Source organism: Piliocolobus tephrosceles, chromosome 17, assembly GCF_002776525.5.
Source record: "Piliocolobus tephrosceles isolate RC106 chromosome 17, ASM277652v3, whole genome shotgun sequence".
In the NCBI taxonomy this organism is placed as follows: domain Eukaryota; kingdom Metazoa; phylum Chordata; class Mammalia; order Primates; family Cercopithecidae; genus Piliocolobus; species Piliocolobus tephrosceles.
In genome coordinates, this window is record NC_045450.1 from 40,407,884 (window position 1) to 40,430,665 (window position 22,782).

At 48.9% G+C, this 22,782-nt stretch overlaps 1 protein-coding gene across 3 annotated transcripts in view; it reads left to right on the forward strand.

The window, feature by feature from the left end:
- The first annotated feature begins 1,201 nt into the window (after positions 1–1,201).
- Positions 1,202–22,782, forward strand: part of SLC6A2 (solute carrier family 6 member 2) — a 49,588-nt gene continuing 28,007 nt past the window's right edge. For 2 of the 3 annotated variants that reach the window (XM_023209844.1, XM_023209846.1), the window contains exons 1-3: positions 1,535–2,284; positions 14,969–15,100; positions 17,258–17,495. In XM_023209844.1, coding sequence (XP_023065612.1) covers positions 2,011–2,284; positions 14,969–15,100; positions 17,258–17,495 — 644 coding nt within the window. In that variant the 5' untranslated portion in view covers positions 1,535–2,010. Of the gene's footprint in view, positions 1,486–1,534; positions 2,285–14,968; positions 15,101–17,257; positions 17,496–22,782 lie in introns of those variants that run through there. The other variant, XM_023209845.2, reaches the window with a different exon arrangement.

The following is a 22,782-nucleotide window of genomic DNA, read 5'->3' on the forward strand; positions in this document are numbered from 1 at the left end:
TGAACAACTCAGGCAGAGAAAACAGCAAGTGTAAAGGTCTTTGGGTGGGCTTGAGGTTAGGATGTTTACAGAATGGAAAAGTCAGTGTGGCTGGGTTGATCAAGTCCCACCCATCCCACTTAGCACTGTCACCTCTCTGAAGCCTCCTTGCATCAACAGGATGCTTCTTTTGCTGATTCAGCTCCACCCTACTCCCACACATCTATGGTCACAATCCATCCTGACCACACTGGGTTATGATAGACCCTACACACTGGTCTGGGAGCTCCCTGAAGTCAGGGGCTATCTCCTCTCTAGCCAGCACTGTTCACGCACACATCAGCATCTGCTACATGGATTAATACATTAATCAATAGATGAATCAGTGAATGAGAAAACGACTATCAGGTCCAAATGGCTCACTCCTTTACTTGTCTAATTGTTACCTTCTCAAATTCCCTGACCCCTTATGCAAACTGCAGCCCCACTGACCCCCCATTCCCTCACCCGTCATATAACGTGTGTATTTATTATGTTTCCCGTTTCCTCTGTCTCCGCTGGTAGAAAGTAAACTCCATGAGGTCAGGAATCTCCGAACTGTGTTGCATCAGTGTAATCCAAGAGCCCACAACAGTGCCTGGCACACAGCGGGCATATGGAAGAACAAATGTGTGAAGGGGGGGAATGAATGAAGAATTGAATGAATAAATTGTAGTTCTCAGCCTCATAGAACACGGGTCACAACCTCAAATGCCCTGCTACCCTGCCCATAAATAACAGAGATGCAGGAGTAAGTGCTGGGCTGTGACCTGTCAACATGCTAAGCCGCTCAAACAAAATTGTCCAACAGCCTGCTGGCCGCCTATTTGCAGTACTGGGCCCTGAACCGCACATTCCCATTTCGTTGATAAAGAAACTCTGACCAGATAGTTTAAGTAGCCTGCTGCGGACGACAGAGCTGGTGCAGCACCGGTCGCTGCTTCCCCAGGTCTTTTTTTTTTTTTTTTTTTGGCCTCCTCTCTGACACGACGCAGACCCCAGTTTTGGAGAGTCTATCACTCGCTCCCCGTGGTGGGAGATCATAGCCTGGTGTCCTTGAGAGCGGCGAGCGGTGCTCGGCGCAGGATAGAAAGAGAGTGCGCGCCCGGGTCCCCCAGATCCCTGGGAGCCCGCGCCACGCTCCCGCCCCTGCCCATCCCCGGCCGCGCTGTCAGTCTCCATTAGCGCTAACAGGCTCCAGACGGAGCGGGCCGGGCGCTGGGTTAATGCAATCGGCGCGTTACCTGGGGCGCAGGCTACATTACCAGCCTGGCCCCCGCCAGGCACGGCCAGAACCAGTCAGCCCGCGCCCTGCCAGCCGCCCCGCGCCTCCAGCTCTTCCCCGGCCCCGCCCGAACGCCACGCGGCGGAGCCCAGCCCCAGCCCGCGCCCCAGAGCCTGCCAAGGCGCCGCCGGTGGGGGGCCGGCAGGGCGCAAGGCATCAGGGATCCCCTCGCTGCCGGACACGTGAGTGCGCCCTGAGCGCGGGACCGGGCTAGGTGTGCCGGGGAGGCCCGGGCCGAGACGCACCAGCAGAGGGCCAGCGAGTTTGTAGTGCAGTGACGTTAAGTGGCCGGGGAGGCTCCTGGGGCTGTTGAAGTGGCGCGGACCCGACCTGGGGAGTGGGTCGGCATGCTGCCCTCAGCCTAGGTGAGTTCAATCCCAACCATTTGGGGCAGGCGAGAGTGGATGAAGGAGGAAGAGTGCTGCAGAGTCTTCAGCCGCACCCACAGGGCTGTCAGAAGAGGTCAACTCTTGAGTTCCAGCGTGCCCCAACCTCTGTTTCCAAATTTTTCCAGCGGACGCGCGCCCTTTTCTGGGAACCCTGCGTTCGCTCAGCGCGCGCTCATCCCAGTGTCCAAGGCACTCCCAGGTGGTCTTGGGAGTTGCAAGTAGGGAAGAACGGCCCAGTAACCACCTCTTTTCCCTTTATCCAAGCAGTGCCTCGGCGTGCCCCCAGGACCGCTAAAGTTCCTCTCTCCAGCCGCATCCATGCTTCTGGCGCGAATGAACCCGCAGGTGCAGCCCGAGAACAGCGGGGCGGACGCGGGTCCAGAGCAGCCCCTTCGGGCGCGCAAAACTGCGGAGCTGCTGGTGGTGAAGGAGCGCAACGGGGTCCAGTGCCTGCTGGCGCCCCGCGACGGCGGCGCGCAGCCCCGGGAGACCTGGGGCAAGAAGATCGACTTCCTGCTGTCCGTAGTCGGCTTCGCAGTGGACCTGGCCAACGTGTGGCGCTTCCCCTACCTCTGCTACAAGAACGGCGGCGGTGAGCGCGGGGTCGGGCTGGGAATTTGAATTTGGGAGGTCCGCTGTCTGCAGCGGTGGCTGGGACAGGAGCTGGAATACACACGGAAGGGAAGCCAGGAGAAAGGGGCAAATCTGGGGCGCAGAAAGAACTGGACAGGGCTAACGGGAAAAAAAGAATCGGAGTCCTCTGGAAGGTCATTTTGCTGGGCTCTTTGCAGAGTACCTCGAGTTCATTCCAGCGGAAGTGTCAGGATTGGGCACCCTGGAAGCAAAACAGCGGAAGAGTTAAATGGAGGCATGACCCTAAAGTCACGATAGGGGCATAGATGGAAAGGAGAGAATCTGGGGTGCCAGGTTGGGTAGGGGAGCCTGACCATTTGATGGTCTGCTGGAAGAGAGGTGGAGGTTCCAAGAGCTCTTGAAGGGGCACCAGAAGTGGGTGGGATTTGACAACCAGACCCACAGTGACCCCAAATCTAGCACTCTGAACCTGGGGGCAGGAACCTTTGGGCCAGGAGCAGTGGGAACACTTGGGTTCTCTGAAAGCACCTGGGGAGGCCCTGTGGTCTTGGGGATAGAAACACACAAGAAGAAGCCAGTATCAGAAAGAATGCCACTCTCAGGGAGCACAGCCCAGGTGAAATCAGGTCAGTAGGTGCCAAGAACTGGCCTGGTGCTCAAGTCAGGAGGCCTAGATGATTGGGGTGAAACCTCTACCTCCTCAAGTCCTAGCTGCATTGCAGGGAGGAGTGGGAGAGGGGCCTGAAGAAGACTCCAGTGGAACAGCCCTTCTCCTGCTGGGTGGTCCAGTTGGCCACCTGCCTGAGAATGAGAGCCTAGAGATCACCTACAGCCAATCCAGGAAGAATAACATAGAACCCCAGGCCAGGGAAGCGGCCTGGGAGTCAGGGTGCTGGCCACCACGCCCTAGCTCCTTCCTGAGGGGCTTTGCTCCCGGGGTGCCCTGTCCTGCCACTTTTGCTGAGATGAGCTCAGAGGTACCCTGCAAAGAGTGTGGGAAAATAGACCTTCTAGAGGAAGAAACTGGGGAAGGAGGACCCAGGTCTGAAAGCCTCTGTTTCTCCACTGGGCTGCATTGCTTGGTGGTAGCTGTGACTCTGGAGTTAAGGGAGGTCAGAGGGAGGAAGGGCAAGAATTTGGAGCTGGGTAGAGGGAAAGCTCATGACCTGTTCACAGGCTCTAGGACTTACAACACTTGCTTCTATGTGTACTCTGGACACTTGCTTTGGGATGGGCAATACTCGGTGTTTGCAAAAAAGGAGTGGGGCTGGGTGTGGTGGCTCATGCCTGTAATCCTAGCACTTTGGGAGGACAAAGTGGACAGATTGCCTGAGCTCAGGAGTTCCAGACCAGCCTGGGCAACATGGTGATGCCTCGTCTCTACTAAAAATACAAAAACTTAGCTGGGCGTAGTGTACACGCCTGTAATCCCAGCTACTCAGGAGGCTGAGGCAGGAGAATCACTTGAACCCAGGATGTGAAGGTTGCAGTGAGCCGAGATTACGCCACTGCACTCCAGCCTGGACCATGGGTGACAAAGCAAGACTCTGTCTCAAAAAGAAAAAGGGGTGGGATCACCGTAGGGCACAGGTGGTTCTCAGCAGAGGATGCTGAGTAAGAAAGCAGTTAGCTCTTCCTACGAGACAGTTAACTCAAGGTTGGAGCTGACAGATGGAGGTTTGTGTCCATGGTCTCCCCAGCACCTCCTGAGATGGGTCTGTCATTGTCAGATACTCTGAGACCAGATAGCTGGGACAGCAGTCCTGAGCTTCAGGAGCATCTGAGATCTAGGGCCTGATCCCTGGGGGAAAAACTTGTGACTCTGCAAGCTCAATGTTTGTGTCTGGCCCTGGGATGGTCATGGGCAGAGAGAGAAAGGTGAGAAAAGGAGAAGCTAATCCAGAGGTGAAACTTTCCCACCTTTGGCCGCTGTAGCCTCTCAAGGATTACTGGGTAGGTTTGAGCATGGCTGTTTGGGCCCAGGAAGGGAGAAAATGCAGATTCTCTATATTTTTTAACAGGCAGGGAGATGATGAATGAGAGACCTTAAGGCCCGCCATCCCGCCTCTCCTCAGTGACCGCCCCAGACTGCTTGTCTCTAGACAGTGGAAGGCTCTATCATTAATCAGCAATATTTTTCTGGTTCCTCTTGGTATGAGGCACAGTGCTAGGCTCTACAGGGGTCACAGTCACCAAGAGGCATGAACCACCACTTCTGCCTGCCAGGAGCTTTAATCACCCGATTCTTTATTGTCATGCTGCTACAAGTTCTTCCCATTGCACTATGTGTTTGTTGAAACTAAAAGCATCCAGATGGTCAATTTGACAAGTCAGCTAGATGGATATTCCAGGGCTTTCATTGACATTGTGTGCTCATTTAGTCATTGCCAGCAATGCAAATAAAGAGCACCTGTTGTATGCAGGGTACTAGACCATGTTCTTAGGATGCATAATGGAGCAAACTTGTCACAAGTTCCAATCTTTAGGTGAAGTTGGCCGAAAACTTCTCCCGGGCTTGGTAGCTTAAAACACAACTCACTCCAAGTTGTTTGATGGTTTGTCTCTTTGTGGGTCTGTCTCCCAGACAGGAAAAGGCACAATGAGGGCAGAGACTGTAACTTTTTTATCCCTGTATGTCTAATGCCCAAGATAAGGCCTAGATCACAGGAATGTGGTAGAAGATACCCAAGAAACTGCTGTTGAATAAGTTAATGAAATGCTCCAAGCCCTCAGAGACCTCCAACCATATTCAGAAACAACAACAGAAACACTCAGCGGTAACTAATAAAGTGAAGCCACATATACCGGTGGGGCAGGGGCAGTCTATTCATTCGCGGTCTTAGTTGTGGAGTCCTGGGTTCCAGTTTCTAGCTGTATGGCGTTTGCAAGTTTCCATGCCTCAGTTTCCTCACTTGTCAAATGGAAATAATGGTGTTCAGCTTGGAACATTGTTGTGAGGACCAAATATAATAACTCAAGGAGAGTCTGGCATGGAGTGTGACCTTAGGAAAGGTGGCTGCTGATTTTTGTTAATGTCATTATGATGATGTATGACATGGTTGGAGAGACAAGTGCTTTAGACAAATGCTCTAAAGGCCTGAGGAAGGGCTGCTTAGGAAGGGCTGGGTGGAGGTGGGCTGTGGTTAAAGCTCAGCTGCTCTGGATGGGGAGGGTGCAGACAAGCGGTGAGAAGGGAGGAGATCAGCTGTGCACCTGGGGCAGGAATGTACATGGAATCATCTCAGAGAACAGGAGTGCAGGCTGGCTGCAGGGCAAGCCGGGAGAGATAAGGGTGCAGGGGCAAGTTGGGGCCAGGCTGCAGAGGCCTTGAATGCCAGGTTAAGGGGTGGGGATATTATACCAGTGAATTTCCATTCCTGGTTAAGATGTTCACAGTTGGTGTCAGGGAGGAGTACAGTCGTCCATCTCAGAGTATGAGGTAACTCCTTCTCTCACTTACTCCTCATCCCTTCAGACATGCTGAGCTAGTCCCCTCTGGGCTTTATTTCTGCTGAGGCCTCCTGGCTTCTCTGTCTTTTTGTGGATCAATTCTCATTCAGTAATTCCCAAATTGGCCCCAGAGATGAGCAAGTGGTCAGGAAGGTGGGTCTCCTGCAATTGCAGAAGCAGCCAGAAGACTGGAGTTTGAATCTGAGCTCTGCCTCTCACTGTGTGACCTCGGGCATAGTACAGCCCCACTCTGAGCCTCAAGTTCCCAGCTATAGCTGAACATGACCTGGGATAATACCACAGGATTTATACCTTTCCAATGCCCTGGCTCAGGGTTACACCGAAGCCAAAACTCACCCGGCCTGTTATTTAACAGCTGTCAGTGTGCTCTTCTGGTGCCAGTATTAACACTATAACCTCTGCAATTCCGACTGTTCTTGCTGGCCCAGACTGGAGGATGTTTTGAAATGATGAAGGTGCCAATGGTTTAGACCCCTGGCTAATGTTTTCTGAATAAATTACTGGAAAAGATCAGCCTGTCTGATCATCTTCCCCATGGCCAGCTGCTGGGATGCACGGCCTGCGGGAGACTTTGGGAGCGGAAAGCCACTCTCGGAAATTCCGGAGCTTTGTTCAGAGCCTTCTCAAACAGCTGGTCTCCATGAGGAGGCAGTACCAGGTGATAATTCTAGAGTTTCCCTTTGCACCTGTGATCCTGGTCTGTGCTGGTCCCTGGGGAAGAGCAGGAAGATGGACTGGGTGCTCATGTTTGCCTTTCTTCCAGGGAAGTGGCCGCTGCGAATTAACCTTTGCACATGGCTGCTTCTGTTTGAGTCCCGTCCTGAGGACAGTTTAGAGCTGTGCATTGTAGAGAAATATAGTCTTTAAGTTCAGGGTCTGAGTCTAACTTTTGCTAGAAAGGTAACGACAGACAAATCACTCACCTTTGCTGATCTGAGCTTCAGTTTCCTCACACAGAAGAGGAGAATAACCACAGCACCTTCTTGCAGGGTGAGATGGCATCAGAGACAATATATGTAAACTCCTCGAAATGATGTCACATAATAGGGACTCGATAAATGTAGTCATTAGTATTTTGTTGTTGTTCAATGATATTAACTGCATGCTAGACTTAGGAGTGGGGCAAGATCCTGATTTTGGAAGTAGCAGAATTCATCCTAAGATGAAATTGATAAAAGGAAATAATGCTGGAAAGTAGTCCCACTTGGGTCTGGAGCCCAAGCATGACAGACTCCGGAATCAGGGATTGGGCTTTGCTCCATCTCCTGACAGCCGAACCTTATCTCAGAATAGATTCCTCACCGGCAAATGGGGTTTATAATTCCTGCATGGGGTCCCATGACCTTTTGTGGTTCCGCGTCCCCAGCGAACTCTCTTCTGTCCCCAAGGAAGCTCAGAGTCTCAGGGACCCCCAGCCCTTTCGGAGCCCTTGTGGCTGAAATATCTGGGATCCTTAACACCAAGTGTGAAGTAGTGGTGGCTAGAGAGGTCAGGAATCTCCAAACTCAGTGCTCTTACATCTGGCTTGGCTGCAGGGGGCCATCTACACACCAGGCTTGCCAAGCCAGACACTGATTGTCAGCTCAGATGCACAATGAGCCAGCCAGCTGGTGTGGCACTCAGCTGACAAGTCTGTACACCCCTTGGCAGAAATGTGGTGCTCATCTGGGACCCTGATCTGAGGTCACTGGCATGGTTTGGCTTGTTACTCCAAGCTTGTCAAAAGGATCTGAAAGGGGCTGTTCCTGACAAGATTGGGATTTAACAGGGATAAATGTAACATCCTGCCCTGCAGTCCCAAACCCAACTGCCCAAGTAAGGATTAGGCCACAGCACAAGTGGAGAAAGGCCCCAGGGCTTTCATTAGCTGCATCCTTCATGTGAGTCACTGCTGAGATCCATTATTTAGCCAAAAAAAAAATTTACTAAATGCCTATCATATGCCAGGAATATGGAGATGAGCAAAAGAAAATCCTTGCCTTTAAGGGGGCTCATGGTCTGCTGCAGATCTCCTAAAATTCTGTCATTTTCGATTCCAATATTGGAGGTGTTAATCCCAAATGAGGGAGGTGAGGTCCTGCTCTGTTATTTGTGGGCCGTATTTCCCTCTGTGATGTAGTTCTGAGCAACCCAAACTCCCTCTGATGTGTTTCTTTTAAAGAGACCAGGATGGAGGAAATGGAAACCAGAATCTTCACAGAGATTTTACTAAAGCCACAGCTTTATTAGGAAAAATCAAGTCCAGATCCTCCAAAGTGACCAGCACATGGAGAATTACCACATGAGGAGGGGTAGCCCCCACGCCAGTTTCCCTGAATTCCACCCCCATTTTTCTGCTTAGAGCAGCTGGGTTTAATCCATCAGGGGAGTGGGTGTGTTCCCTCAGTGGGCCTGTTTCCAGGTCTTCCACTCAACAACAACAATCAACACAGAAGACATCTGTGACCAAATGTTTGGGGGTTTCTCCCAGCACATCAGGCAAGCAATCAAGTCTGCAGCAGACACCAGCTGAGTACCTCCGATTCAATTCAATTCTGGTGCTGTCTACCTGGAGATAGCATCAGATCTTACAGGTTGAGGGCTCAGTCCCACAAGAATGCCCCCGACTTTATGTTCCTATCATAGCCCCAGGTTGTTTTACTGGGCTTCCGACCCACTGTCTATAAATCAGGGTTCCTCCCACCCCCTGCTTGGGTTCGATTAATTTGCTAGAGCGGCTCACAGAACTCAGAGGAACACTTGATTACATTTTCTACTGTGGTTTAGACACGGTTTGTTTGTCTCCACTAAAACTCCTGTTGAAGTTTGAACCCCAGTGTGGGGAGTGTTGGGAGAAGGGGCCTAGTGAGAGGTGTTTGGATCATGAGAGTGGATCCCTTATAAATAGATTAATGTTCTTTGGAGAGGGTAAGTGGATTCTTGCCCCACTCTCTTGGTTCCCCTCTTGCCATGTGATCTCTGTACCCCTGCTCCCCTTTCATTTTCTGCCATGAGTGGAAGCAGCCAGAGGCCCTCACCAGATGCAGCTGCCCAACCTTCAACTTTCCAGCCACCAGAATCATGAGACATATAAACCTCTTTTCTTTATAAATTCCCTAGCCTCAGGTATTCTGTTATAGCAATGCTAAACGGACCAAGGCACTACCTCACATTCACCTTGGGTCCCTCCAGCTGAGCTCTTACCATAGATCTGTGTACTACTATGATACCTATCAGTCTATCTGTCTATCCATCTATCTGTCTATCTATCTATTATTCCTGGCTCAAAATACCAATAGCCCTTGTTGTAACATTGGGGCACTTTAGGCCTCAGAAAACAGAACCTTTCTCTCTTTGACCTTCTCCTGCCCTCCTTCCATTTGCCCCCTTATCTCTCCAAGGCAGGATTTTTCCCTGGCCTGCCTTTCTTGGAGCTGGCAGTAAAGAAATTCTCTGACCCATCTTTCTAATTGTGAGTCATAAAACCCCCATTTCAGAAGGAGTCCAGCCCCAGGCCCTGGGGGAAGGAATGCTCCACAGAGACCGAGAAGAATCTGAACAGACAGGCCTTGCTGGGCTTTCCCACTCAGCCTATTAGTATTACATCATACTCTGTTCAATTATGTTGGCCAATCATGCCTATCCAATGACACCTCCATAGAAGGCCCAAGAGGACAGGGTTCAGGAGCTTCAAAAGAGCCAAACGCATGGAGGTTCCTGAGTAGGAAACGTCTGAGGAGCCATCTCAGCTTCAGAACTCTTCTAGGGTCAGCTAAGGTTTGGCCTGGCATATCCTGTCCCTCTCTGTGGCTGGTGGTTCCATTCCCTAAATCTCTCCACTGCATGCATTCCCCTCCCACTACCTTTATGCCATCCTTCATGCAGCACCACAGGGCATTCTTTCTAGGTAACGGCGTTGGCTGTGGCCTGGGGGCATCCTTTGTCCTGCATTTCCTCATCGTCAGCACTCTTGCTTGCATGCAAGGGTAGAGTAGCCAGCCCCACTTGGGACAGGGACATGAGGATCCCGGAGCACTGCCACAGAGTCCTGTGTGTGGCCTCCAGCCAGCGCTCATGCTGTGCTCCACAAAGTACCCCGCCACACTCCACCACACAAGAGAGCCTTTACTTCCTGTTTCCAGTGGACGGAGCTGCTGCACATCTGCTCTTGAGTATAATGACAAGACATGAGTCCCATTTACAGAGCACCCACTAAGTACCTTGCACTTCACCTCCGTCATCTCTATCACAGCAAACCAGTGACACAGGTGTTATTATCCCATTTACAAAGGGGGAGCTAAGGCTCAGAGAAGGTACATTTAGAAAAGGTCACATAGCTATACATAGCAGGGCTGAGGGACAGGATTATCTTTAGGTCCAGGCATGAAGGCCTGCCCTACCTCCATGCTTCAGAGAGCACAACTCTGCCCCCTTCCCTCTCATGGGAGGCAAGTGTGCCTGCCCATCCAGCACACTCCCCATCCAAATACCCCACCGCCGTCCAATACCCGGACAGTGGAATTCCCTGCCCAAACAGCCTCAGGCACCCTTCTGGGTCTACATGAACCTCTTGCTGGGTTCCCTCTTCTGTGGTGTGGGCTGTGCTGCGGGAGGTGGGGGTGTCTGCAAGGTCTGTGGACATAGCTCGGACACCTATGTGCAAGAGCTCTGACATGGCTAGACTGAGCTGGGAGGAAGTAGGGGCAAGGCAAACGGGTCTTCCCCTGTACCTCCACATTCCAGCCTGGAGCTCCAAGAGCTGAGAATTCCAACCTTGAACTTTATAATAGAACTATTACAAAGATCTCTTTATCAAAGTAGGAAGACAGAGCATGTTTTATTTAACAGTTGTTGATTTGTCACCTTTAAATGTGTCGAAGTGTGAGCAACCCTGTCTCCTGACTAAAGTTTCACCTTCTCCTGCATCCCAATGCCTGCTGTGCTGTTAGGGCACCCTTGGGGAAGGGGGACAAATCTAGCTTCCCTAAGCATGGACCAAGGTTTTCTTGCGGCTCTGGTGCATGACACCGGCAGCGACAGCCTGTAACTGAGCTGTGTGTATCAAGGGAACTATTCTGTGGATTGGCACTTCTTGCATATGTATCAGGGTGTGGCCAGAATTCACAGTTTGAGGAATCCTGTCCTCAACAAACTAGGTGTCAGGGGAGTCTCTGTCCTTCCTGAAGCCCCTCTTTGACCACACTCCCTCCACCTCTCCCCGGATCCCCAGCAGGTCTTGGCCACTTCACCCCTCACTGAACCCCTCCCCCAGGCTTTCCAGCCCTCTACCTGGGGTCCTCCTCACCTGCTAGGGGCTGTTCCAGCACATCCCACTCTAAACCTAAGACCCCTGGGCTTCCCTTCCTGGGTACTTGGCATTTGCACAGAGGCTTCCAGAGCCCTTCTGTACCCAGAAGAGTTTCTCTCTAACAGTGGGATGGGAGGCAGTGTGGTTGGGCCAGAGGTGATGGGACTAATGCTTTTCTTACTAAATTCATCCAAAGATCACTGCTCAGAGTTTCTTTCATGGTCGACAGTTCTTTTTCTCATGTGGTTGTGTGAGTGTGTCGACATAAAAGTGTGTGTCCTTTTGCATAAGTATGCATAGGTGTGCATTTGTGTGCATGCATATGGTTTTTGGAGACTCCTAGGCACTGGGCACTGAGCCCCTCATGAGGCATGCCCTGCCTGTGTTTTTCTAGGTCTGCCCTCACCAGCCCAGCACCCATGCAGCCAGGGCATTCCAGACCCAAGATAAGATTCTGGCTTTGCAGTTCTGAGACTCTTGGACCCTGTGTGAGGCTGGTTGCAGCTGGCACTGCCACACATGGAGATGGAGCAGGACCACACGAGTATGGTAGTTACAAGCCTTGCAGAGCAGTAATTTTTAGGGGGTTTGCAACCAGCCTCGGTTTCCAGAGAACCACTGCAGAGCTGTTTATAAAAGAGGCAACCTCAGTTGACTTCACTCATCCCTGGAGCCCCTTCCTGACTCTTCAGCCTGAAGAGTTTACTTCTACAAGAGGAGAAGGAAATACTCCCAGGTTTCCTTCTGCAAGAGGCCTTGGGCAACTAGCTGTCCTCTTTTAGAATAAGGTACTGACCACGAGTAGCTGGCTGTTTTTCATTCCTACTTAGCCATTTCACCACTCTTTGGTCTTCTTAATCTGTTTCCACCTGAATGAAGCTTTGATTGGCCCATATCAAATGCACTTACAGAGAAGAGCCGCAGGTGCATGAAGACCCATCATCTTCCCTCCTTTTCTCATGTTGTTGTGCCTCCCAGCCAGCAGAGGAAGAATGACTCCAAACTGGGCAGTTTACCTATGTGTTGGCAGTGCCACCCAGAGGTTTAGAGTTGAGGAAACTGGCCAAAGTGAGATGACTGGTTAACTGGCTGATGTTACTTTTCCCCTTCCTTGGCCATGCAGCAGAGTATGGAGTTGCTGGGGGCAACCCACAGTGGCGAGGTCTGAGCAGTGACTCCTGACTTTTTCCTTCCCCATGTTCCCTTGGGCCACTGACTTCCATCTTCAGGCCTATCAAAGAGTTTTTGTTTATTTGTTTTGTTTTCATATATATATATATATATATATATTTTTTTTTTTTGAGTCAGCATCTCACTCTATCACCCAGGCTGCAGGGCAGTGGCATGATCATAGCTCACGGCAGCCTCAAACTCTGTTGCCCAGGCTGTTCATGAGTTCCTGGGCTCAAGCAATCCTCCTGTCTTGGCTTCCCTAAGTGCTGGGATTACAGGCATGAGCCACTGTGCCTGGCCCTATTAAACAGTTTAATACACCTATCTAACTGCCCCTTGCCCTGGCTCTAGATCCTCAAGGGGAGTAGCAGTTGGCCACAAGGCAGAGTGGGGCTGAGACATATCCAGGTTTGAAGCCGAGCTTCATACTTGCTAACTGGACAAGCAACTTAACCTTTCTAAGCCCCAGTGTCCTCATCTGTAAAAGGGATTGTGGTAATTCTCTCTCAGGGGTGGTTTTAAATAAATAATTATGTAAAAACTTGTGTGCAGCTTGGCATATAACAGTTGCTCAACAAACAGTACTTGTTACTTTCACCAACCCCACAGACTACATCTACATCAGCACACCAGCACCACCATTACTGTCAGCAATGTGCATAGAGACATGGGTCAGGTGGCAAACCAGCCCTCTCTGTGTGGGAGAGGGAGAAAGGCAGAGAATGAAAAGAAGAAATGAGGAAGGAGAAAAATGGCACATGGCCACTCCAGAGACTTCCAACCTGGAGCAGTGGCTGTAGCATTGGGCCAGCCTATGATCAATAGACCAGATGGCTTAGCTGGTCCCAGATCTCCCATTTCAGAACAACCTACCCTCTGATCCTATTCAGACTCATGTCCTTCATCTAGGTTGGAATGTTCTGGAATCTTTGGGGCATGTTGGAAACAGCTCTGGAGTTCTTGAGCCAGGCAGACCTGGACCCAAATCCCAGATCCACAACTTACCAGCAGGTTAAGGTCGGTCAGGTCACTTAATTTCTCCAACCCTCAGTTTCCTCATCTGAAAAATGGGTATAGCAGTTGCTATGTCAGAGGGTTTGTGTAAGTGGGATCACAGATAGCCAGTGCCCAGGTCCTGCCTGATACACAGGAGATGCTCATTTCCCAGTAGTTTTACGTTTTCCCCCTTTCCACCCTGCCCCCCACTACTGATCCATCTTCCACTCACAAGGGACTGGGTCTCTCAGCACTGGGGCCAACGCTTCATGCTTCCTACTTAGGAGAGGTGCCCTGAGAAACAAATGGAGACTGATAGTCTGAGTAGCTGAGTGAGTTTGACCCTAGGTATCATGTGACTTTGCCACAGTTCTTTGCTATATTGAAGCCTTAGTTTCCACATCTGTAAAATGGAAATAATAATGATCTTTGATCTTTGTGGTGAGGATTGAATGAAAGTGCTTGGAGCTCAGAAGGGGACAAGCAAGTGTGAGCTGCTGATATCTATTGTTAATAGTGCTAATGTTACCATTGTTAAAGTATTTCCTGTTTTCTTGATGTGGGTAGGTCAGAGAGTATTTGGTTTCCAGGGTTACAACACCTTAGCTAAAGGCCAGTGGTAACAGGAGTTTAGATCTGGCCTGGCCACCTCCAGCTGTGTGTGGAAAGGAGCTGGTGTTTTGCTTTGGGCACACGTGCAAGCTGGGGCTCATATGACATGTGTCCCAGTGAGTCACCTTGCAGAGTCAGAGCCCACTAAGCACACCCCGGGCTGCCAGGGTGTACTGAGAATTGTCTCTGCAACTCAGATTCGTGTAAGTCCATAGGAGATGCTCATATCCCAGTAGTTTTACCTTTTCCCCCTTTCTGCCCTGCCCCCCACCACTGATCCATCTTCCACTCACAAGGGAATTCTCCCAGGAATTAATTGCTGCCTCGTGCCCAGGGACCCCATCAAGTTTCTGTGATGTTCTGGATGGATAACTTCCCCGGTCAGGGACTTGAACCTCTGCTCCTTTGCTTCAGCCGCCTATAACAATGGGGACCTAGTGGGTTGGAAGGCCGGAATGTGAATCCGGCTTCCCTTACCTACCAACAGCACCAACAGGAGCCATTAGACTCCCTTCTCTGCCCCTCAGCTTGCCCTGGGGGTACGTAATGACCCTGACTGGTTATTATGTTTGCAAGCTGTTGTGAAACTCTAAGAAGAATCCAGTGAGATCATGTTTGGGAAAGCCACATGCAACCCTAAGTGATATGGATACCAGCAAAATTAGAAACTCCGTCATGTAAATTTAGGCACTGTCTCTTTTTCTCTGGTCTCAATTTTCTTGCCTGTAAAAGGAAGAGTTTGGGTTAGACTGGCATTCCCAGAGTGATGATTCACGAAAGAAAATGTTCAGTGTTTAAATAAATCTGGTAAAGGCTACACCTGTGATCCCCCTCCTGACACATCACAGCATGCACTTGTGTATCAAAGACTAGGAGAAGCCTGCAAGAAGCAAATCTATTTTGCTTTGCTTAACCTAGATTTTACTAATTTGACCACAGAATCTCACTATTATGGTTATGATTATTACTACCACAAATACCGTTACTGTTATGATGATTAGTATTGATTGCTGTGCGTCACCTTTGGAAACAGCCAGCTGAGCAGATGCCCGGGATCTCTGCAGCTCTTGCAGACACGGATCCAAGACCTGGGCAGAGGGGGCAGGGGTCTGTCAGGTCACACTGTGCCCCTGTGTCCTCCAGGTGCCTTCCTGATCCCGTACACACTGTTCCTTATCATCGCGGGGATGCCCCTGTTCTACATGGAGCTGGCTCTGGGACAGTACAACCGGGAGGGGGCTGCCACCGTGTGGAAAATCTGCCCATTCTTCAAAGGTAAAGAAGGGGTGGGAGGAAGTTTCATGGTTGTTCATAAAGGCTTCCCTGTTGCCCCTGGGGAATCTGCTCCAGTGGTGAGATCTAAGGTAGACCTCCTGTCATGTGGGGTTCACAGGTATTGACAAGGTCAAGACTCTCCACCATTCCAAGTTACATGGAGAGCATTCAGTGTGTTGGGAATAGCATTAGCATAGAAATTCTGGAAACCTGGGTTCTACTCCAGCTTTACCTGCTGAGTGACCAGAGAGTCTATTTCCTGTATGGGAAATTTTTACATAAGTATCAGAAGTACCGAGCACATATACCACTAGTCTCTCCTTTTGCTCCCATGGCAGACATTAGAAATTGATCATGGATCTTTTTGAGCCCAGCCTGAAAGCTGATTCGTACAATAGCCACAACTAGTTGATAGCAGCTGAAATATAACATGAAGCCTACTTGCATTTGGGACTAAGAACATATCTGCAGAAAGTAGCCAGAGCAACTGCTATTTCTTGGCCCCTATACAGCTGGGAGAAGGGCATGGAGGAAGAGTTAGTCTCTCCCAGGCACTGGTTGGAGAACTGGGTACAGGTCGCAACGAGGGCCAGGGTGACTCCCATGAGCCTCTTCTCAGCTGGCATGTGTCTCCTGAGTACCTCCTCTGTACTCAGTCCTGTGGGAGATACAGCTGGTGCAAGAGTCTTATAAGACATGTGCATTCGTTACTTTTCTTGTTGTTAATTGTCAGAAATTCAACTCAAACTGGCTTCAATATAAAAGAGAATTTACTTCTGTTACAGTAAAGTCCGGGGATTGGCTTCAGGTATAGACAGATCCAGATGCCCAAATAATGATGTCTGGAATCTATCTCTCTTTTAGTGTTTCAGATCTGTTTTTTCTGTTAGCATCAGTCTCAGGTAAATTCTTCTCGAGTACCTGCAAGGATGGCCATCAGCAACTCCAGGCTTAAATTTTACCAAGTTTAAATTTTACCAAAAGCAAACAAATAAACAAACAAAAACCCCTATAGAGTCATAGCTTCCTTAAAGGTTCCAGAGAAGATTCTCACTGGTTTAACTTGAGTCATATGCCTCACCCACACCTCACAGGCTAATCATAACTTAAGGCTAATTCCTTAAAAAGCAATGTTGGGTAGGTAAACAATACATCTACCCTAGAAAAAAGCTATAGAACTACCCCTAAAGGAGCTTATGATACATTGAGGCACACGATACTGGCACCCGAAGCAGGTGATTGAGAATAGGACCCAGAAAGCACACAGGGCTGAAATTCCAGTCAGGGAGTGCTTGGTTAGGTTTCCCCAGAAGCAGTTCGGAGACAAGGATTTAAGCGTAAGTAGTTAGTGTGGGAGGTGATCCTTAGAGAGCAGCAGCTGGTGGTAGGGAAGGGGAGGCAGCCATAAAGGGCGTGCACCACCAAATCAGTGCCACCCTAGGCAGGGAGCTCAGTCCCATCAGGGGAGAATGTGAACACCCGTCAGTGTTATCCTGCCCATGGGGCGAGGGAGCTGGATACTCACAATCCAGCTCCTAACATGGCTGCCCACTGGGAGCAAGAAGGTGGCTGAGTGGGCAGGGGAGCTCCAGTGGAAAGAGAGAGTTATCAGGCAAAGAGATGGCAGGCGCCTATAGACTCTGGCAATCTGCTATAGCACATTTCCCCAATCCCCGGGCCGTGGACCAGTAACTGTGCAGTCGGCGGCCTGTTAGAAACTGGGTCACACAGCGGGAGGTGAGCAGGGGGTAAGTGAAGCTTCATCTGTATTTACAGCTGCTCCCCCTATCTCGCATGACCGCCTGAGCTCCGCCTTCTGTCACATCAGCCGCAGCATTAGATTCTCACAGAAGCACAACCCCTACTGTGAACTGCCCATGCGAGGGATCTAGGTTGTGTGCTCCTTATGAGAATCTAATTAACGCGTGATGACCTGAGGCGGAACGGTTTCATCTCGAAACTATCCTCACCCCCAAATCTGTGGAAACATTGTCTTCCATGCAACTGGTCCCTGGTGCTGAAAAGGTTTGCGACCGCTGTGTTACAGGAAATGAGAGGCGGAGGGAATGGGAGTGCAGTGGTGGAGCCACACCCAAGGAGAGGTGGCTGTGGGCCTGGGCCTGGGAGACCCCTGCCTTACCCCCTGTTCCCCTCCAGGCGTTGGCTATGCTGTCATCCTGATCGCCCTGTACGTTGGCTTCTACTACAACGTCATCATCGCCTGGTCACTCTACTACCTCTTCTCCTCCTTCACCCTCAACCTGCCCTGGACCGACTGTGGCCACACCTGGAACAGCCCCAACTGTACCGACCCCAAGCTCCTCAATGGCTCCGTGCTTGGCAACCACACCAAGTACTCCAAGTACAAGTTCACGCCGGCAGCGGAGTTTTATGAGTAAGTCACAGACCCCTTGTGCTGGGCCTGTTGAGGCCAGTGCTTGATATGACCTGAGCCAAACACCAAGGAAAGCCACAGACCAAGGAGACACGTGCCGTCAGGATGTTAATGTTTACTGAGCGGCCACTGGCCTGATGCTGGGTGAGGGGCTGAGGACACAGCTATGGTCGAAGTAGTTGGAGGAGCTTGCATTCTGGGGGAGGAAAGTGGAGGAGAGAAGATAATACACAAGTAAACGGGTAAGGGAGTGAGGATGTTTTAGAGTATGTGCGCACTTCAGGGAATGCAACACTTTCTGGGGTGTGTAACTGCTCTTAAGGAACTGAAACCAGGTGTGTGGGAAAAATCAATCCTGGAGGGAAAAGAACGGTTGCGTGGGTAGTCAGGGAAGACCCCTCTGAGGAGGTGACACGGGAACTGATGACGTCAGAGAAGGGAAGAGCTGGGGCTCAAGGGCAGGCGATGAGCTGCAGGTTGAACCCAAGTTGCTCTGACCCTGAAGCTGTAGTCTGACTCACCCTGGGCTGCTGTCCCTCTGGAGTTCCCGTAGGGGAACATAATCAGAGCTTGGAGAAAATTCAAGAAGTGGGAAGCAGTCCAGCTGTTGGCAACTCTGGGAAATTATCTGGACCATGTGTGCATGAGAAGCACTGGCCGTTGGTGCAAGACAGAATATCATTTAAAAAAAGAAACTTTTATGTTGAAATACTGTTATACAAAACAAGTAGTAAAAATAGTGCATATACCCATCACCCAGTTTCCCCTAGTGTTGACACCTTGTGTAACCATGGTATGAGTTTGAAACCAGAAAATTAATATTGATACACTGTTGGCTAACAAGCTGCAGACCTTATTTGAATTTCACCGATTTTCCCACTCATGTTCTTTTCTGGTATTTAATTGCCACGTTTCTTTAATCTTCTCCAATCTTTGCTCTTCGTTGATTTTCATGACCTTGACACTTGAAAAGTACTGGCCAGGTATTTTGTGAAATACTGATTTGAGTTTGTTTGTTGTTTTCTCATAATTAAACTGAGGTTATGCGTTTTGGCAAGATTGTCCTAGAAATGATGCTGTGCCCTCCTCAGTGCATTCCATCAGGGGTGGGGAGACATGCTATCAATGTCTTGTTGCTTGTGATGTTAACCTTGCACACTTGATTAAGGTGGAGATTGCCAGCTTCCTCCTGTGTAGAGAAAGTTATTTTCTTTTTTTAAGTAATAAGTGTCTTTTAGGGACATACATTGAGTTTATACAAATATCTTGATTCTCATATTTTTGTCCACATTTCTTAGCATTCATTGATGATTCTTGCAAGTAAGGACTATTACCATAATGTTTATCTACTTATAATTTCCATCATTCCTTCTATTTTATTTTATTTTTTTAATTTTTGAGACAGAGTCTCGCTCTGTCACCCAGACTGGAGTACAGTGGCACCATCTCGGCGCACTGCAACCTCCACTTCCCACATTTAAGTGATTCTCCTGCCTCAACCTCCTGAGTAGCTGGGATTACAAGTGTGCACCACCATGCCTGGCTAATTTTTGTATTTTTAATAGAGATTTTCATATTATTTTCACCATATTGGCCAGGCTGGTCTCGAACCCCTGACCTCAGATTATCCACCCGTTTTGGCCTCCCAAAGTGCTGGGATTACAGGCGTGAGCCACCACAGACAGCCTATCATTCCTTCTAGATTAGCTGATTGGAATTCTTCTTTAAGGAAGAATTGTCCCTTCTCCCCTATTTATTTATTTATTCAGTTATTCATTTATATCAGTATGGGCCCCTGGATATTTATTTTATTCTGTGGTCTTAATCCATAACTATTATTGTTGTTATTATTATTATTATTTTATTTCAACTTTCATTTTAGATTCAGGGGTACACAAGCAGGTTGTTACATGGGTACATTGCATGATGCTGAGGTTTGGGGTGTGATTGAACCTGCCACCCAGGTAATGAGCATAGGACCCAATAGGTAGTTTTTCAACTTTTGTCCCCCTCTCTCCCTCCCTCCATCCTCACTCTTGTTGTCCTCAGTGTCTACTGTTCCTGTCTTTATGTCCATGTGTACTCAGTATTTAGCTCCCACTTTTAAGAACATGCAGTATTTGGTTTTCTGTTCCTGGATTAATTTACTTAGGATAATGGCCTCCAGCCACATCCATGTCCCTGCAAAGGACATGATTTTGTCGTTTTTGTGGCTGCATAATATTCCGTGGTATATATGTACCACATTTTCTTTTTCTTTTTCTTCTTCTTCTTTTTTTTTTTAAACCGAGTCTCTCTCTGTCACTCAGGCTGGAGTGCAGTGGTACGATCTTGGCTCACTGCAACCTCTGCATCCTGGGTTCGAGTGATTCTCCTGCCTCAGTCTCCCAAGTAGCTGGAATTACAGGCACCCACCACTACGCCCAGCTAATTTTTGAATTTTTAGTAGAGACGGAGTTTCACCATGTTGGCTACGCTGGTCTCAAACTCCTGACCTCAGGTGATCCACCTGCCTCGGCGTCCCAAAGTGCTGGGATTACAGGCATGAGCCATTGCACCTGGCCACCACATTTTCTTTACTCAGTCCATCATTGATGGGCACCTAGGTTGATGACATGTCTTTGCTATTTTGAGTAGTGCTGCAGTGAACATCCACACGCAGGTGTCTTTTTGGTAGAATGATTCATCTTCCTTTGGGTAGATGCCCAGTAGTGGGATTGCTGGGTCGAATGGTAGTTCTATTTTTAGTTCTTAGAGAAATCTCCAAACTGCTTTCCACACTGGCTTAACTAATTTACATTTCCACCAACAGTGTATAAGCTTTCTCTTTACTCTGCAGCCTTACCAGCATCTGTTATTTTTTGATTTTTTAATAGCCATTCTGTTGGGTGTGAGCTCATAACCATCATTATTTAATTTGTGGCTTCCCTGAATCCTCTCAGCCTCTACTTCATCCATTTATGTCCTTGACGAGGGTGATGACTGACTTGTTTTCAGCCACCTGATTTAAAATGTTTGCATAGCGCTCTGTGCACAATGTAGCATCCATTGTCTTCATCCCTCAGGCATGGGTCAATTCCATTTCATCAATCCCTACACAAACATGCTAGCAGGTAAGCAGAAAGTACCTGTTACAAGCTGTGGGGCAGACAGGATAGATTCCCCCTGAACTCCACCCTTAGGGCACTCATGGTCTGGAGCAGAGGTCCCCAAACTTTTCTGCTTAAGATCATAGAGTAAATATTACAGAATTTGTGGGCTACATATGTTCCTATTGCATGTTCTTTGTTTTATTTTACCTCTAAAAACCATTCTTAGCTCGCAGGTCATAGCTAACCAGTCCATAGCTCAGATTTGGCCTGGGGGCCATGGTGTGCTGAGTCCTGGCCTAGTGCAAGATTTCCCAATAAAACTTCCCGCCATGATAGAAAGGGTCTATATCTGTGCAATCCACCACAGTACCCACTTGCCACAGGCAGTTACCAAACAGTTGAAATGTGGCTAGTGTGACTGATGAGCTGTATTTCTAATTTAATTTTAATTTATTTACCTTTAAATAGACATATGTGGCCAGTGCAAAAAAGTGTGAAAAAAAAAAAAAAAAAAAACCATATTCACAAACAACAAAACTTTAGTGCTCCTCTCCTTCAGTCCTATGGATTCCCCAAGCCCAGAACCTGGGAATGAGTCCTGATGATCTGGAGATGGGGGTTATCCTGGGACCATCTCTTTCCCTGCCATCTTGGTGCAGCAGGGCCAAGGGGATTTAGTTTGGTTGAAAGTGACCTCTGGAAAGTCTACTACCTCCTGGGGCTCAGGGAGTCAGTGTTTTCAGGATCCAGGAAATACCCTCAATGGTTCACTGCAGAGAATTTGCTAAGGGTCCTGTACCTGCATCCACCTGTCTTCATCCATGATTCCCATGGACTTCTAACATGCATATGTAAAAATTGTGTGTTTTAGAATTTTTCTTGGAGAGGGTCTATAGTTGTCATCAAATTCTCAAATACCTCTCCAGCCCTCCCGGAGGATCTGAACCATTGCTGTCACTGAACGTGAGCATCTGCTGTAAGAAACCTGTCTTCCTCACCATCACATTAATAGCTAACCTCTTACCATGTGTATGAGGTTTTCTGCTAACTTCCTCGTATGTATTATTTTGATTTAAGCCTCACACCCACCTAGTGAGGTTTCTGTAACTCTTATCCTCATCACACTCTTGGGGAGGCTTCATTTCACAGTTGAGACAGCAAAGTTCACAACCACACAACTATTACTGCACAGAGCCAAGATTTGGACCCAGCCAGCATGCATTTGCAAGACCCTGAGAATGGGCATCTCCTTCCATTTTGCACTGTAGGAGCTCACTTCTCCTCACTCTAACCCCAGCCCTGCCTGGCAGGGGAACTTCACAGCATGCACCCTTAACCGCTGTGTTATATTGGCCTCTATCCATTATACATGTTTGTTATTATGCAGAAATACCGTCATGGTCACACATCATATTTACCCAGTTTAGATTGCATCCCAGCCATAGTGCAAAGCACCCTTTCTATACTATATTTTAATACTGACCACGGTGGTCTAAAATTATTTTTTTGAATGAGAAAACAGGCACAAATCAGTAAGTGACTTGTCCGAGGTCATAGAGTTTACAAGTGGCATTAAAAGTTGGTTTGGACCTAGGTAGTCTATCTCCAAAGCCCAAGATTTTAGCCCAGCGTTCTAAACCTTGACTGCACATCAGAATCACCTGGAAAGCATGGAGGCCTGGATTCTACATCCAGAGATTCTGATTTCATTGGTCCGGGTACAACCAGGGCACAGAAATTTCCATCAATAGCCCCTCCTGCAATTCTAACATCCAGCCAATGTTGGAAGCCCCTGTTTACTCACTGCACTCTACTGTCTTGGAGTAAGACTCCTGCTGGAGTCAGGCTGACATCTCTTTAGTCTCATGTCATGGAAAATCTAGGGCCTCCTTCAATCTTCTGAGGAGGAGCATGGTCTCAAAAAATTCCAGAACCATCAGAGAGCTTGCAGGTGGGGGTTTTAGGCCTTTCTGTCTTATGAACATGGTTTGGAGGGGAAGGTGGTAAAGAATAGTGGAGCAGAGAGTGCTGCCGACACATATGATTGGTTGAACGCTCTCCCCCTCATCCTCCCATGAAGGAAAAAACATGATTTTTCTTTTTACTCTTGGCAACCCTTGTTTTGTAAGTTAAATTGGGAAATGATAACTTTGTCTCTAGTCCAGTTTGCATTTGATTCCTCCTCTGATGTCTTC